Source organism: Erigeron canadensis, chromosome 6 (genome assembly GCF_010389155.1).
Source record: "Erigeron canadensis isolate Cc75 chromosome 6, C_canadensis_v1, whole genome shotgun sequence".
Taxonomy (NCBI): Eukaryota; Viridiplantae; Streptophyta; class Magnoliopsida; order Asterales; family Asteraceae; genus Erigeron; species Erigeron canadensis.
The window spans coordinates 23,650,030-23,665,503 of record NC_057766.1 but is presented as its reverse complement, the minus strand read 5'-3'; the positions used below and the strand labels follow the sequence as shown (position 1 = coordinate 23,665,503).

The window sequence follows — 15,474 nt, the reverse complement described above, 5'->3', positions numbered from 1 at the left end:
TTCATTTTGGTTTATTTTAACAAAACTAACAGATTTTTGTGTTCATATTCGATGGTTTAAGAAGTGTTCATGAACAGTTGATTGAACATTCAGTTCGTTTAAAATCCTACACACGATATCCCCTATTTGAGCATAGGTTGACCAAAACTGATGCTGAAAGATGCCAAGGGAGATGCTCACAAGAATTGAGCATTGAACAAGATTTTAACTTCAAGTATATTGAGCAACTACCTTATAGAACCCCTGAAATAGAACATACACTTCCATCTCATCAAGACGTTTAAAAATGTCGCTTTTGGTTTATCATTTCAATATACGAGTATGTCGAAAGGAATAATGGTGAATTTTTAAGTTTTAAAAATGATGATTTTCAAAATTAAATTTCTCTTTTTAAAACTCAAAATTGTCTAAAGAGACTACCGGCTCGTTGGGCCTTTGTCCCTTTTATTTTGGACTTTTGAATATATATGTATTGTGTATATCTATAACATTGGTAATTATCTGACCATCTAACTAGTTTTACATTGAGCTATATATTTGAAGTAACCCTATTTGATCAATCACAAATTCGAGTCAAAATAGTCCTATTCATTACTCATTTTCATAACTGTTGCTCGTATTGGTGAAACTCTTGCAACATATTGAATACTGTATACGCATTTACATATACACTAGAAATGAGTAATGATGGAATCTGTGTAGCTGTGGCCGTGTAGAAGTTCCAGTAGTACAATATTAGGCGTTATGAGGACAAATTTACTCTATCAAACCCTTGAGCAACTATAACGGAATTTGTACTCCAGCATTCAATTCAAGTATGCTGTTTACCTCTGTGACATACAAAGAATCCTCTGGTCACAAAATGGAATATCACCTGATCTGCTAAAAAGTCGCAAAATAAAATTTAGATGCATGTGTTAGTGTGTTAATATCCAATGACTTGTCATATGTGTTTGTGCATGTGAACTAGGTATCTTATGTCATAGAAAGGCTTTGAGTTGATCGGTTGGCATGCTTACCTAAGCAAGTATTGGTTGGGGTACATCAACCAACCGTTCCATAGACTGTAGCTGATCGTAAGGAGCAATCTGCATAAAACAAAAGCAGTCAACAAAGCGTAAAACATCATTCTAGCAAACATCAAGATATGTAACAGGTATAAAACTTGTGCAGAATAGATTGAACAGGTAAACAAGACATTTATGGAACCGTCTGAATATCCGAAATGCATGAAATATTGCACACAACTCCAACTTCATTTTTGCCTCGAATATAAAGATTTTTACAGGTTTCTTTTATGTAAGATCTACATTGTACTGTGAAATAAAGGATTTCTGTCAATTAAAGTGCCATTTTAGGCAGGGAATTTTAATATTACAAGCCTTTTTATTGTTGGCAAATTCCCAAATATAGCAAAGAACTGAGAAATACTATGAAAGGGGCCCATTATATGCCAAAAAATGTTCTAGATGAATGTTTTTAGCAGTCTATACGAATGTATTCAACACATGTTTATCCCTCGTTGACAACACAATCATTCAAAAAAGGGTGACCCTTATTTAACACCCCTGCCACAAATGTTCATAGGACCATTTGGGTGTGATTCATGCTAATTTTGACATTTGTTATACCGAATTTACATTATGACGGCACTCCTAAACAGTGTTAGTCTCTATATTTTTATTCTGTTATGCTATTTTGTGATTCCTTTTCCATCTTAGTTATTGCAAAATAAAATGTTGACATGAAACGGATGCATAATTCCTATTAAAAAGTAGATATACCTGGCTAAATCCATCCGGCCATGTAATTGAAACTGCATAGTTCCCCATTGGTCGAATTTCTTCAGGTTCTATGTCCTCTGGAATATCACCAAACTGCAGTTTTTGCTCTCCGGTCCATTCATCCTGTCCCAGACATTAACATTGACCAATTGAAATAGAACAGAGATATTGTGAAATGTTAAAGATATCCACTCTTCCAATTTGGTGTTTTACTCTACTTCAAATGTGGTGAGGGCCCAAACATCTCAAACTGGTTTATATACAAAATCTTGTTCTTGTTGAGTTTATAAAAAAAATGGAAAACTTGAGGTCATGTGAAGCAATTACTTCAATATTTTGCCATTCTTATTGACAGAATGACAGTTATGGTTCTCAAGATAAGTCAGCCCATTCTGAAACTTCGAGAGATAATAAAATATGAGAGATTACATACCACACTTTGGGCAGAACGGTCGTTTCTTCTAACAGTTGCAGGATGTAGAAGAAACTCGTCATCTGAATCAGGCACTTTCACCTTAATTGCTTTGATGGACTTGTCATACATGACAGCGGTCGATACTGTAAAGGAATGTGTCATAAATTTAAGAAACTTCTAGTAAAAGAATCTGGTGACAAATCGTAAAACAAAAAAGAAGCATAACTGGTGACAAAGCATATAATATCTGACTCGACTTATGTCAAACTTGGTAAACCAACCAAAGAAAAGAATCACATTTAAAGCATTTTTTTCTGCAATCACACATTCATGTCTGTTGTGGACTTATTACAGACTTGAAACTTGCAACTTCTTTAGTTCGCAGATAGTATAACTCTACTTTTTAGATCGCTGATAATGTATAACTCCAAACTGTAGTATGACTGTTTTTATCATTGTTGATTGGAAAATCCAGGTTGGCTGCCAAAAAGAGGACATCACCATACCTTGTTGGCGGATCTTTGCACATTGTTGTACCACACAAACTCCTAGGTTCTGGAATATCTCAGAGACTTCGCCTTGAGGATCAGCCACCACTTCAGGCATTCCACTATCCCCAGAAGCTGATAGCTGTAATAATGGAAATGAAAAGCATATGTCAAACAAAAATAACATTTAACTATAGGGTAAAAACCTTTTGTATTCCTTTGTATTTATCACTGGAAACCTGAGATGTTACTTACAGTTGGTCTAATTGGAAGGTCAAATAGATGTGGTATTCCAAACTGTTCCACAACCTGCACCCACAATGGATCAAGCGGCTAAGACTTCATGAAAACATCATAACGTTATTAAATCTAATGGATAAGCATAAGATATGACTATATGATCACTAAAATCAATGTAATATCTATTTACTTATACTAAATTTGATATAGTAATCCTTATTATTGGGGCGTAAAGTTAGCATGAGTCAAATTCAATGTAAATACATGTACCATGATCGTTTAGCATATACCAAAGATTGCATTAGGTCAAATGAGGCAAATTAAGATATCTCGCTAGATGGAAACAGCTCGAATAGATTGAAAGTTAGTAAGTTACGCAGAGTTACTCTTATTGCATACAGCATCCCATATCATTCTAATTCAAAGATTTAAATCAATTATATAATATATAATCATAATTAACATTTATTTTTACTTAGTTTTTGTTTTAAAATGAACAAATATGAGTCAACCAAATACTGTCCAGCGCATTCAGCTGGTACTACAGATGATGTGTTTTAACAATTTAACCCAACTATTCTAACCCAGGACTAACCGAACCTACTTTCTCATTCTGCAACGTCTTAGTCAAGCATTTCTTACCTGCGACCCTGAACCTCTACCAAATGGGTAAAAGCGTTTCCCATCCGCATCAAAGTGGCACATGTTTTCAACAACAGCGACACATGGTACCTGATAGCATATATAGATGTTAGCATGATCACATACAGAACAGATACTAAAATCATATGTTTCAATAGGAACATACCTTCAGCTTTGAAAACATGCGGACTCCTTTTGCAACATCAATGAATGCAAGCTTCTGAGGAGTAGTTACTATCACAGCAGCGGTTAGAGGGACCACCTGTAAGTGCATGTCAGAATTTTAGAGGACATTATTAATTGGACTACCTCTGAAGCTTCTCCATACTGACAATCATATAAAACATCAAGCATATTCTATAGCTTATGCTTGGAAACTGTGGGGTTGTAGAATCATAACCTGGCATAAGGTAAGTTGGATATCACCGGTTCCAGGGGGCATGTCAATGACAAGATAATCAAGCTCTCCCCTGTTTATTTGAATGTACTCATTGATTAGGTTCAAAACTCATTTAATAAAAGACTGAAGCAACTTAAATCTTATGTTCTGTCGTTCGAAAAAAACTTAAATCTTATGCAAAAAAATTTTGATAAAGGAATGATAAATGCTGCACGTCACATAAATTAGGTATCACAAACAAAGCATGCCGATCAATAACTATGAAAGGTATTAACCCATATGCCACTGTACATTACAAGTATCACACTGAATTTGTGAAAGTTGTGGTAGCAAAATTTCCAAAAGATTGAAATTCTGTCGACCCCAACGGTGGATCAGACATCAAGGAAGAATCAGGCAGTTATTTTACCACAAGATCAATAGAGTCTCATGCACCAATATGTAGATGTTAAGCGTTTTCAAATACATGAAGCTTATAACTTTCATTTGGCCGAAAAATGGCAGTAGTCAGCAATTTAGTTTATCTGTATACTTTTAAAGTTAATACCACTCTGTAGTAGTCAGTAGTTGATTGATGACCCCCGAAACCATTGGACCTCGCATTATTGCACGCCCTTGTCCAGCAAATCCAAAAGACACCATCTTGACTCCCAGGTATTCTGTTGGAATAATGGTCTTCTTTTCTGGGTTCTACACAAATATATTGAACCATACTTTTTTATTCACAGATAAACAAAAGGCCCCTCTTTGGCCGCACCAGGTATATAAATTGTATTTTGTGAACCCTTTATAGTAGTTTTGGAATTATTTCTGCTAAAATAAGGCACAGTATCATTCAAGCTTACCATTTCAAGCAGCCGATTTTCAGGAGAGACCATAGTTGGCAAACTAGGACCATATACATCAGCGTCAAAGATGCCAACTCTAGCACCCATCCCAGCCAAAGTGTATGCCAGATTGACAGCCACAGTTGATTTTCCAACACCTCCCTGCAGTTTTCAGATCATGTAAACGCCAAAATATAGCAAATCAAAGACGAGAAAAGATCTGAAAGCGTCAAATGGTTCGCCGCCTTGTAGAACGGATAAGTACAATGTGTTCAATTTTGAATTCATGGACATCATGTAACTTACAAGTTTCATGAATACAAAATGATTGTTTATCATGAGTGTGTGTATGTACCCTTTGAGCTTCAAAGCAGTATGACTAAAAGGCCAAAACAGATAGCAGTAGATCTTATATTTGAAAAATTCTTTTTACTACATCATATGTATTAAGGAATTCACTGAGTCTATTTTGCCTGCTAAATGACTGGTCAACCTCCATGAACTTCTAAATTGTATAAGGAAGTCTTGAATCCCAAACTGTGTTTGCACTTTTTTTGAACGGAAAATTTCATTAAGCCAACCCAACAACTGCAAGGTGGCACCCCAAACTATTGCTTAAACACCCGTGCCCAGGATTGAACCTAGTGCCTCCTAGAGAGGCAAAGCCTATCACCTCCCTCTTAGACCAGACCAAGAGCTCATTGACAACTGTGTTTACTCTTGAATTACAAGCGTATGATGAAGTCTTCCTAACTGCTTATGTTTCCCAATTAAATCATGTATTTCACTAAAACTAGTCTTAGGTGATGATTTTTGTTTAAGCCATGTTCAGTACATTCTCACATGAGTCATGAGTGTTGGATAGTTTATTGACTTTAAGTCTTTATTCCCTTTATCATTTAGTTTAGCTAAGCAGATGGACCGGAGTCACCAGACCACTAATGATTTTGTATTAGATGCAGTTATGGGATATAGACATATGGTAAATTAGGAAATTGGAACACTGAAAAATTTGTGCTGCAGTTTTGGAATCCCGGTGGGGAGGCTTAACAGTCAACATTAGGTTTAGGTTGCACCAAAATCCGGTTTAATGTAAGATGTTGAACCTTCAGATCGAAGAATTAATCAATCTATGCAGCTAAAAGAAAAGGCTAGATAGGAAAGTCTCTGACCTTGCAACTTGAGACTGCTATTATGTTTGATATTGTTTGTAACCCAGCAGGAAGTTGTGCTGAATACATCTGCTTTGCAGGTTGCGCTGACATTGTCACCTTTACGTTTTGGACCCAGGGAAGAGCTGCCACCACCTCATTTGCCTGCTTCTCAAACTGCAACCCCCAAAAACAATTTGTACTCAATCCTCAACACTGGAAAGTATAAATAAATCTAAGAACAAGTGCTTTAGGATAGATGTTGAATTCACTCAATCGTATATCAAAAACACTCAAATATATATACACTTAAAAACACACTTCTAATTATACTTAATATCACCTATGTTCATAATGTAAGTCAATTCTTTAGAATACTATTTTGGTATTAATCTGATATTCATAAAAGAATGACGATGGTTTCAATTACCATGTCCTTGACTGGACATGCCGGTGTGGTGAGCTCCAATCGGAAAGAAACCTGAGATACAAAGTTGAACGCAGAGTGAGGTCTAAAAAATTTTACATATTCCAAAGGAAGCCATCACATCTGTTTTTGGTACGACCCGACCTCTCCTGAAACGTCATCGACAACCAAATCCTTGACAAACCCACACGAGACAATGTCGGTCCCAAAGTCTGGATCAATAATTTGAGCCAAGGCTTTTAACACATCGTCTTCCGCCTCCCTTGTCAATATGCTTGCAGCCTCAGCTACAAACATCACAATGAAAATTTCGAATAAAGATTCTTACTTTTTTCTTTTAACGGCCAAGAAACACGAAACCCGGGTTTCAAGAGAGGGATATAAAAGGAAATAATTAGGAAAAAAGTGTCACCTTCAAGGGAGGAAGAAGAAGCAGAAATGGGGGTATGTAATTGTAAAAGTCTTCTCCTTTTTGTGGAAAAAGGAAGAGAATTTTTGTTAATACCTCCGAATTGTCTTTCTACAAACTTCACACCTACTCCTACGTACAGTTTTTATCATCATCATCATCATCATCATCATCTATATCTATATATTCTATATGTATATGTATGATTATATTGACAGAGAAGAGTAAAGAGATGGTACCTGGGGATTGTGGCTTTGAGGTTGCTACAGCTGCATACACACAAGCTGCTGTTGGAGCTTGCAAAATCCTCATTTCTAAACTCTCTCTCTCGAAAAAGAAAAAAGAGAATTAATTGGATTTGGATTTGGAGGGAGTGTGGAATGTGAGCCTCACATTTAAATAAGCAAATTATATCAATTCGCCGTTCTTAAAAAATAAAAATTATACTATAGGAATCGATAATCGTATCAAAACTTTTGATTGATGTATCAATTCTATGTATATCATACTTGTACTATCTGCTTTTTTGGTAGTAATAAATGGTACAATAATAAAAATTAATGATACTAATAGGGCTTCACATATATTAAAGGCCATGCTTATGAATAGTAACTTGTCTGCGTGCAAGTCACTATTCGTCCACGTCACGCCTCGTATCACTATTTGGGTTTTGCCACATTGTATCTTTTCGGGTTTTTTTATAGGTTACTTTTTGATTTTTTTTTACACGTTTTTTCCTTTTGAGTCATTCACCCTTTATGTGGCACACCCTCTACTACTACTTGCATTTTGTTACATGGCATCCGCTTGAATTCTAAACTAATATATTTATATATTTGTCATGTCACATCCGGTTCGGGTTTCTACTACGGGTTGTTTTTTGGTTTCTTACAAACTTTTAAACAAACATATTCATGACAGAATCAATTTTAATTAAGTGGTTGAAGGTTCGACACAAATATACTAAAATAACGTAATCATTTCAACAAGATAACTGAGACCCCGCAACGCAGGTCCAAAACTTTCTAGTAATAATGGAAGATGATCTCAGTTTCTGCACATGTCTAAATTTTTTAATTTTCTTTGTTCAATATTTATGGAAAACTAGGGAGTTTGGGGCTCCAGTTGTCGTTTTAAGGGATTAGTTTTCTGGAATGTATTGTATGTAAGCAACTTGAAATTTTTTTTATGTGTATTGTATGTAAGCAACTTGAAAAAATGTTTATTGTATGTAAGAAAACATACGTGGTAACCATATACAAGTGCCACTTGTCAGATTTTAATTGGTTGAAACGAAATTCTTACATACAATAAACATTATTTCAAAGTTGTTTACATACAATACACACTTTAGTTATTTCCTACTATAGACATTCGTTCAAAGTTTCTTACATTTGAGGAAACTAATCCCTCGTTTCAAACGGTTTTATTATGTTAATCTAATTGCCTTGAACCTACTTCAAAATCTAAAAGAAAAAGTGTGAAAAAAACAAAAAATAACTTGAAGGAAAAAAAAAATGTTTGTACGATTGCAACATCAAATACATGCATTTAGTTTGTGTGATAAAACAAAAAAAGCAAAGTGAGAAAAATGGTTACTAAAAATTAGTTGAGAACACAAAAACAAAAAACTATAAAAAAGAAAGGATTCAAACACATGACCTTCACCCTCACAATCAAAGGGCCAAACCACTACACCATTAGGCACTATGTTTTTAAGATTGTTAATCATTGTATTTATATTAATAACGCAGAATAAGACAAAAAACCTACTTTTCATTAAAGTGACCTTTAATGATATTACAGTGATTAATTCTTGTAATATATCTTCTTAAAAATCCTGATCACATCACATTGTACAATCAAAAGATGAAAATAAGAGAGATAATTAATGGATTACACATGTCATAAAGTGAAAATATTAAGAGGTTTTTAAGAATATTGATTAGAAGGATTAATCATTTTCCAATTATTATTATTATTGAGTTTAGTAGCATATATTTAAATGAATAGTGGACTTCGTAAGTTCGTAGTATATATAATTATATGGGCTAATCATCTCTGTTGTTGAATGGAGGGATGTTAGCTACAACAACATGAAAATTAGGGGGGATAGTGTTATTTACAAACTTAAAAGGATTAATGTGTAAATTTGTTTTTTAGTTTGTTCTTGGTTATGGCTGCAGTTGGCTGCAACTTTCATTTTTCCTAATTATATACTGTATAAATGGAGGAGGATGTGAATAGTAACTCGCCTACGTGGTGAGTTATTCGTCCACATCACTATCGTATAATTTGGATTTTGCCATATCACATGTTGTTTGTGTTTTAAACTATGGATTACTTTCTGTTTTTTTTCACACTTTTTTCCTTTTGAGTAATCAAACCTTTTTTGTGACCATATCGCGTAGCACTACTCACATTTTGCTACATCGCATACCGCTTGAATTCTCAACTAATATATTGAAGATTTTGTTAGATCGCATTCCGTTTTGATTTTCTATTACGGGTTACTTCTTTGTTTCGTGCACACTTTTTAAAAATTTGGGCGAGTTACCATTCATCCGCGTCACATCCCGTACTACCATTTGGAACTTTGGCACATCACATTGCGTTTGGATTTTCTACAATAATTATTTCTTTGTTTTTTCACACTTTTTTTTCTTTTGAGTCATTTAACCTTTTTGTACCCACATCCCGTACCAAAATTCAGGTTTTGTCAAATCTCATCCCGCTTAAACTATCAATTATTTCTTTGTTCAACTACATTGCATCTCATTCAGATATTTTAATACGAATTGCTTTTTGGTTTCTTGCACACCTTTAAACAAATGTGCCCATGAGAGAATGATTTTTAATTAAGTGGTTGAAGGTTCAATGCAAATATGATAGAATGACGTAACCGTTTATTCAACAAGGCAATTGAAGCTTTGCAATGCGGAACGTGAAATTTTCTAGTATTGCATTAACGTGTATAAAATAATCAGTATTTTTATAGTAAAAGTCAATAGGAAATTTTTTTTTTGGAAATGATCAATCCTTCTAAAAAAATCTTCTAATAATTTTTCTAATAATATAATTGTGACATTTGGCAAAATCAATAGATAATATTTGGAGAGAAAGTTAGTAGAATACACTTGTCTTATTGTTATAGTATTGGGATAAGTATCCTGGAATGTAACAAACTTTGGACGAATATCTATAGTTATAAAAAACTATAAGTTGTGTGTATTGTATGTAAACAACTTTAAAAAATGTTTATTGTATCTAAGAAAATATACATGACAACCATATAGAGGTGTCACTTGTCTGATTTTAATTGGTTGAATACATTTTCTTACATACAATAAACATTATTTTCGAGTTGTTTACATACAATACACACAACTTTAGTTATTTGCCACTATAAACATTCGTTCAAAGTTTGTTACATTTCAAAATACTTATCCCTATGGTATTAGGAAGATTATCATGGAGATTTTTAGAGGATTAATTAATTCTCATTTTTGTATGAAACTTGCAACTTTTTAAATCTCATTTTGATCCCCGGTCCCAACAATAGTGTTTGTGTCACGGCGTGACATGTCAACAGTGTGTCACGAAGTGTTGCGTCTTTTGGAGAACTTGTGGTGACGAGAACTAGCCATTTCATACTATTTTTTATGGTATATATATATTTTAGTTTTAATATTGTTTTCATATGTTTTGTTTGTATATTTGAGTTCCTTTTCATTTTACAGAATACTTATAATCAGAATACTTATAATTATATGTTTTTTTTTCCTTTTACATGGATCCATAGTGTGTTGCTTAAAATTTAAGATGAAAATGGTCTACATAATTTGTAAGAATGGAGTAGTTGGCAAAAATAATTGTGTAATAGTTTTTTTTTTTTTTTTTAATCAAAACCGTAATTTTTTCCCCATATATTTTGCTAACGTAATGGATTTTGTAATAAAATAATGTTTTTTAATTATATGTAATGTTTGAATGTAGATCTTTTCTGAATGTAATGTTTTTTCAAGTTTATATATAATTTTTCTTTAATAAAAGCGTGTAATATTTTTATATTTAATTAAGTGGAAAAAGTATAATATTAATGAAGAAGTAAGGAAAAAGTGAATAAGAGATTGTTGGTAAGAATGTGTCATGAGATATGGAAGTAAATAATAAATGACTTGGCACTAATGTGACAATGAGGAAAAAGTAAGGAAGAATTCACTGTTACGAGAGGCAGCTCACAGATATTATGTCATACTATTTCTCTTTCTATACTCTCTTTCAAAAAAAAAAAATCTTTTCAATGAATTCAAAATTTGGATCTCGTAATATATTATTCTCTTCCCTTCAAATATCAATCAGAAAAAAAACGATTCTAGTTGTAAGATTTCTAATGAAATCGTCGGTGGAATTGAGATTTCACAGTGGGTACGATATTTAATCTCCAATCGAGTTTGTCTTGAATAAATGCCATTGGGTACTGGTCAACTCAAGAAAGAGTAATTAGTGTATTTCGCACTTCCAATTCATTCCAGAGTTAGAAAAATTTCCTTCCATCTCTTTTGCTTTTACTAGGGTAAAGTCCTCTTAAATGGAGTTGTAAAATTTTGTTTCCAAAGCAACGGTTAATTGTATCAACAAAATATAAATGGTTTGTGTTTGGGCAGTTGGTGCACATTTACCATACAAAGAATACCATGCCTAGTTCGTCATCACTCGTATTTTCATCATAAAGGTATGACACAAGAGAAATTTAACATCAATAAGTAAACAGAATATCAAAAACTAATAAATTTATACTCTGGGTTTAAATCCAAAAACTTAATACAAATTTTGACCATAAATCTTGTTACAAAATAAACTTTTAAATTTCTACCGGGACTCTACAAGAAATGCACATGAAATATACATCGGTTGAGCCACACTTGGAGCACCATTCTAGCTTAAACTACACATTAAGCTCGGTACAAAACGATTTACTTGTCAAAAGAACAAATGAACACAACCACTAGGCTGATGAAACCTTCAACAATTTGAGCTACAACCTCACTTAAACTAGACGATTGCACTAAGACAGGTTTCTTTCACGCATATATTTTTCAATCTTGGCCACATCTTCTGGAGTATCAACACCATGAGCCTCATGATCCACTTTAATTACCTGCAATTAATCAATATATATAGGTTGATTGATACTTTGCTCATATTTTGTTTTTCATATCTTAATATGACGAAGTTGCACATAACACGTTTTTGATGCAAATGGAAAGTACCTTCATCTTGTAACCATTTTCAAGAACTTTAAGCTGCTCCAAATCTTCTTCTAGTTGTAGTGGAGTTGGAGTCAGGTCTGGATAAATCTTTAGGAATTCCGAATCATAGCTCTAAAATAAAATTCAATGTGGTAAACACATTAAAACGACATGACAATAGCAATTCAATGTGGTAAACACATTAAAACTATAGGTACCTGAATACCGAGATGAAGATTATATGGGAAGTCAGGATTGGCTTTCCCAGCCCTGCACAAAGAAAAAATTAGATATACGCTATCAAATATTAAACTTACAAATAGAAAGTTGATAAAGTGAGAAGAATTTTAACAATTTAGAAACACAAACTTGTTAAAAGGGATCAGCCCTCGAGAAAAGTATATTGCATAGCCACGGTTATCAACCACACATTTCACACGATTTGGATCAAAAGCATCTTCTGGTTTCAAAGATGTGACTGCAGTGCTGAAAACTGCATCCGGGGTGGTCTGCAAATGGCACAAACCAATATATTTCAAATCACAAATTAAGGGATTGTATAACTTCGTATGCAAGGGATGTACATTTGCTTAATACTTTTAGCCTTGAATCATGACTTCTAATTGATTACTGTAATTAAAGACCAACATACCTGAAGAGCTTTGACAATCCCATCAATAATTTCAGGTTCAATAAGAGGTTCATCTCCTTGAATGTTGACGACAATATCATACTTTTTCTCGAGTTTTTGAAGGGCTTCACTACACCTCTCAGCACCTATAATTGATGCCAACAATATCATACGTTTCATCATCTATCCAGAAACTAGGAGATTAAGACTTGCTTGATAAACATATTTCATACCATTTCTGCACGATTCTGCAGTCATTATCACATCAGCACCAAATCCTCGACAACATTCTGCAATCTTTTCATCATCTGTTGCCACAACTACAGCAAAAACAATGTTCAATTTAGCAACAAATTCAACTTTACTAAGTTTTGCACATGGAAAGCTTAACAAGAACCTCCAGCAAAGTACAGAATATGAACATATAACTCCTTGGACTTTAGAAATCGATCTCAAAACGTGATAAATCAGTTTGAAAGTGGTTACTGGTTATTGCATTTTTCATTTGTGGATAATCAGTTTCTAGTATCAGGTATAATGAAACTTACTCTAGTTCCTCCAACAACAAAAAAAAATTCTTACTATCCTAGGGTGCCCTTAGAATGGCGCTTGCAGATCAGATTTTTTGTTGTAAAACCACATTTTCAGAAAGCAAGTCTCAACTTAAAATGCATTATCTATCTAAGAAAACAAAGATAATCACTTTTCTCCCAGCCAATTTATCAAACACTATCCTCTTCTTTATTTTTCTTTTTTTTTTTTGCAAACGCCATAATCAGATCCTCATCATCAGCCCCAATAATTTAAGGCATACGAAACAATTACAAATTAGGGTAGCCCAGGCTATGGGTTCGTTAAATCCATGTAGTTCAGTCAATGTAGCTTTCAACTTTCAAAAGCTTTTACTATCAATAAAACTTACAAACATGTAGTTGTGCAACTATATGAAAATTAAAACTATTAAAGGTGTCAAAAAACTCTTAAAACCCGCTAAAAATCCTTAAAAATTGCTAAAGGTCATAACAATCTAGTCATTGTCGTTACTTTACGCCGATACAAGGTTAGTGAAAAAAACATTGTGCAACGGGTCAAGTTCAATTCTGATTCGCCACTGATTAGAGGGTCATTTTACATGTAAATTCGTAATAATCAAAGATTCACTAACATTCATTTATCAAAGCATCCCCAAATCGTAACATATAGATACAAAGATCAGCAATTACAAACACGAACCAAATTTGAGATTAAGCTTCGACACTTACCAACACGATCCAATGTTGTAGCCAATTTTGCTCTCTCCCAAGTTCTCTATTATATAAATAACATAAAACACTAAATGTAAAGCTTCATACTTTATATTCAAAATTTACAAAATTCCAACAATTCAATAACCAAGACTTAGAAATACAATGTAAAGTTTCAAACTTCATAATCAAAAATCAAAATTTATAGAATTCCAAAAATTCAATAACCAAGATTTAAAGATACAATCTAAAGTTTCAAACTTTATAATCAAAATTTATGGAATTCCAACAATTCAATAACCAAGATTTAGAAATACAATGCAAAGTTTCAAACTTTATAATCAACATTTATAGAATTCCAACAATTCAGTAAGCAAGATTGAGAAATAGAATGTAAAGCTTCAAACTTTATAATCAAAATTCAAAATTAACAAAATCCTACCTGGATCATAGGTTTGCCAAGTATTTCAACAAGGGGTTTTCCTTCAAACCGGGAAGAAGCGAACCGGGCCGGAATTATACCCACAACCCGGCTCCGAAACATGGTGGAACGACGGTAAAAAAAGTATGCGTGAGCTCCGACAGCTATGGCGGCGGCGGCGGCGACCCCATGCAGAATCCATGATTTGGTTGACATCATGAATTGACCACCGTGATCTGAGGAAGAAGATCCGGTACAGGGTGACTTGGGTGTCATTTGGGTTGACTGATCAGTCTCTGTGTTTAAAGAGAAAAAAGAATAGCTGCGATTTGGATGGGGGTAAAAGCTGAATGGCCGTTCATTTTGTTGAGATGTTTTGGTGGGGTTAAAAAAGTTGCTTGGTGTTATACTTTTCAAAAAAAAAAAAGTACTCGTAGGTGTTATAATGGGGGTAAAAAAATCATTTGAGAATGAGTCATCGTATGAGTAGCTTTATACTCGTGCGATGCGACGGACATAGGAAAAAAAAACATTGGGTAAATAGTGGTACCGTGTTATTACATGAATGCATGATTCAACTCAAATGTTTTCTAGTCCGGCTGGAAGTGCAAACCGTCGTTGTTGTTTTAGAGCGAGCGTTTTTTATGCTGATTGATTATTAAATTCATTAACGCATGTGTGTTTTTCGGTATATTATGTGAGCAACTTCAGAGAAGGGAAGAGACACACGTAAGGTTTTTTTTAATGGTATCTTTAAAATTTTAGGGATAAAGTGTTTAATGGTAGTATAGATTAAAAGTGTAAATTAGACATTTTAAAGGTAGAGAAATTTTGGGGGGGGTAATTTGTTTATATAAATAGTATAGATTAATGGTTAAATTAGTGTGTATAAACATCATCATGTAATCAAGCATTGTCTCATAGACTCATACTCTCATCAATTCTGATATAAAGTTTATCGATCAATATTTCATTGCTGAGAAGCTTTAAAATAGTTGCTTAGTTTTTACAATCTATGTAATGGGATTCGATTTCAACATTCATTTTAGCCTTTGTAATCTTTATAAGTACTTAATTTTATCAGGTAAACGTAGGAGATTTTTCGTATCCGAAAATAGTGAATCTTATGATTCCTATGTCTAA

General features: G+C 33.6%; 2 protein-coding genes across 4 annotated transcripts; both read right to left on the bottom strand.

Annotated features, from left to right (window-relative positions):
- Nucleotides 1–567: 567 nt before the first annotated feature.
- On the bottom strand, nt 568–7,146 carry LOC122603228 (fe-S cluster assembly factor HCF101, chloroplastic). Of its 3 annotated transcripts, none has more exons than XM_043775881.1 (16): nt 7,023–7,146; nt 6,787–6,915; nt 6,519–6,661; nt 6,378–6,428; nt 5,969–6,124; nt 4,815–4,958; nt 4,517–4,659; nt 3,970–4,039; nt 3,736–3,831; nt 3,570–3,659; nt 2,943–2,996; nt 2,706–2,829; nt 2,218–2,342; nt 1,785–1,907; nt 1,020–1,088; nt 568–882 (listed from the first exon to the last, which is right to left on the bottom strand). In XM_043775881.1, exons 1-15 carry the CDS (start codon nt 7,093–7,095, stop codon nt 1,020–1,022), a joined length of 1,590 nt encoding a protein of 529 aa, XP_043631816.1. In that variant the 5' UTR covers nt 7,096–7,146; the 3' UTR covers nt 568–882. The 3 variants fall into 3 exon arrangements, with proteins under 3 accessions (XP_043631816.1, XP_043631815.1, XP_043631817.1); XM_043775880.1 differs by having other exon boundaries at nt 568–879; XM_043775882.1 differs by having other exon boundaries at nt 568–879; nt 6,787–6,909.
- Nucleotides 7,147–11,550: 4,404 nt separating this feature from the next.
- Nucleotides 11,551–14,705, bottom strand: LOC122603655 (3-deoxy-manno-octulosonate cytidylyltransferase, mitochondrial). Its single transcript, XM_043776422.1, has 8 exons — nt 14,353–14,705; nt 13,929–13,974; nt 12,900–12,986; nt 12,688–12,812; nt 12,405–12,544; nt 12,254–12,305; nt 12,057–12,167; nt 11,551–11,944 (listed from the first exon to the last, which is right to left on the bottom strand). Exons 1-8 carry the CDS (start codon nt 14,605–14,607, stop codon nt 11,852–11,854), a joined length of 909 nt encoding a protein of 302 aa, XP_043632357.1. The 5' UTR covers nt 14,608–14,705; the 3' UTR covers nt 11,551–11,851.
- Nucleotides 14,706–15,474: the final 769 nt, after the last annotated feature.

Bases quoted from the DNA above. Each gene is read 5' to 3' on its own strand.
- LOC122603228 (XM_043775881.1), bottom strand. From the start codon at position 7,095: ATGAGGATTTTGCAAGCTCCAACAGCAGCTTGTGTGTATGCAGCTGTA. The intron at 3,660-3,735 runs GTATGTTCCTAT...ATATGCTATCAG, and splicing joins GCATGTTTTCAAAGCTGAAG to GTACCATGTGTCGCTGTTGT. The intron at 2,997-3,569 runs GTAAGAAATGCT...TTGTGGGTGCAG, and splicing joins GTAGAGGTTCAGGGTCGCAG to GTTGTGGAACAGTTTGGAAT.
- LOC122603655 (XM_043776422.1), bottom strand. From the start codon at position 14,607: ATGACACCCAAGTCACCCTGTACCGGATCTTCTTCCTCAGATCACGGT. The intron at 12,545-12,687 runs GTATGTTGGTCT...TGCCATTTGCAG, and splicing joins GGATTGTCAAAGCTCTTCAG to ACCACCCCGGATGCAGTTTT. The intron at 11,945-12,056 runs GTACTTTCCATT...GATTAATTGCAG, and splicing joins AAAATGGTTACAAGATGAAG to GTAATTAAAGTGGATCATGA.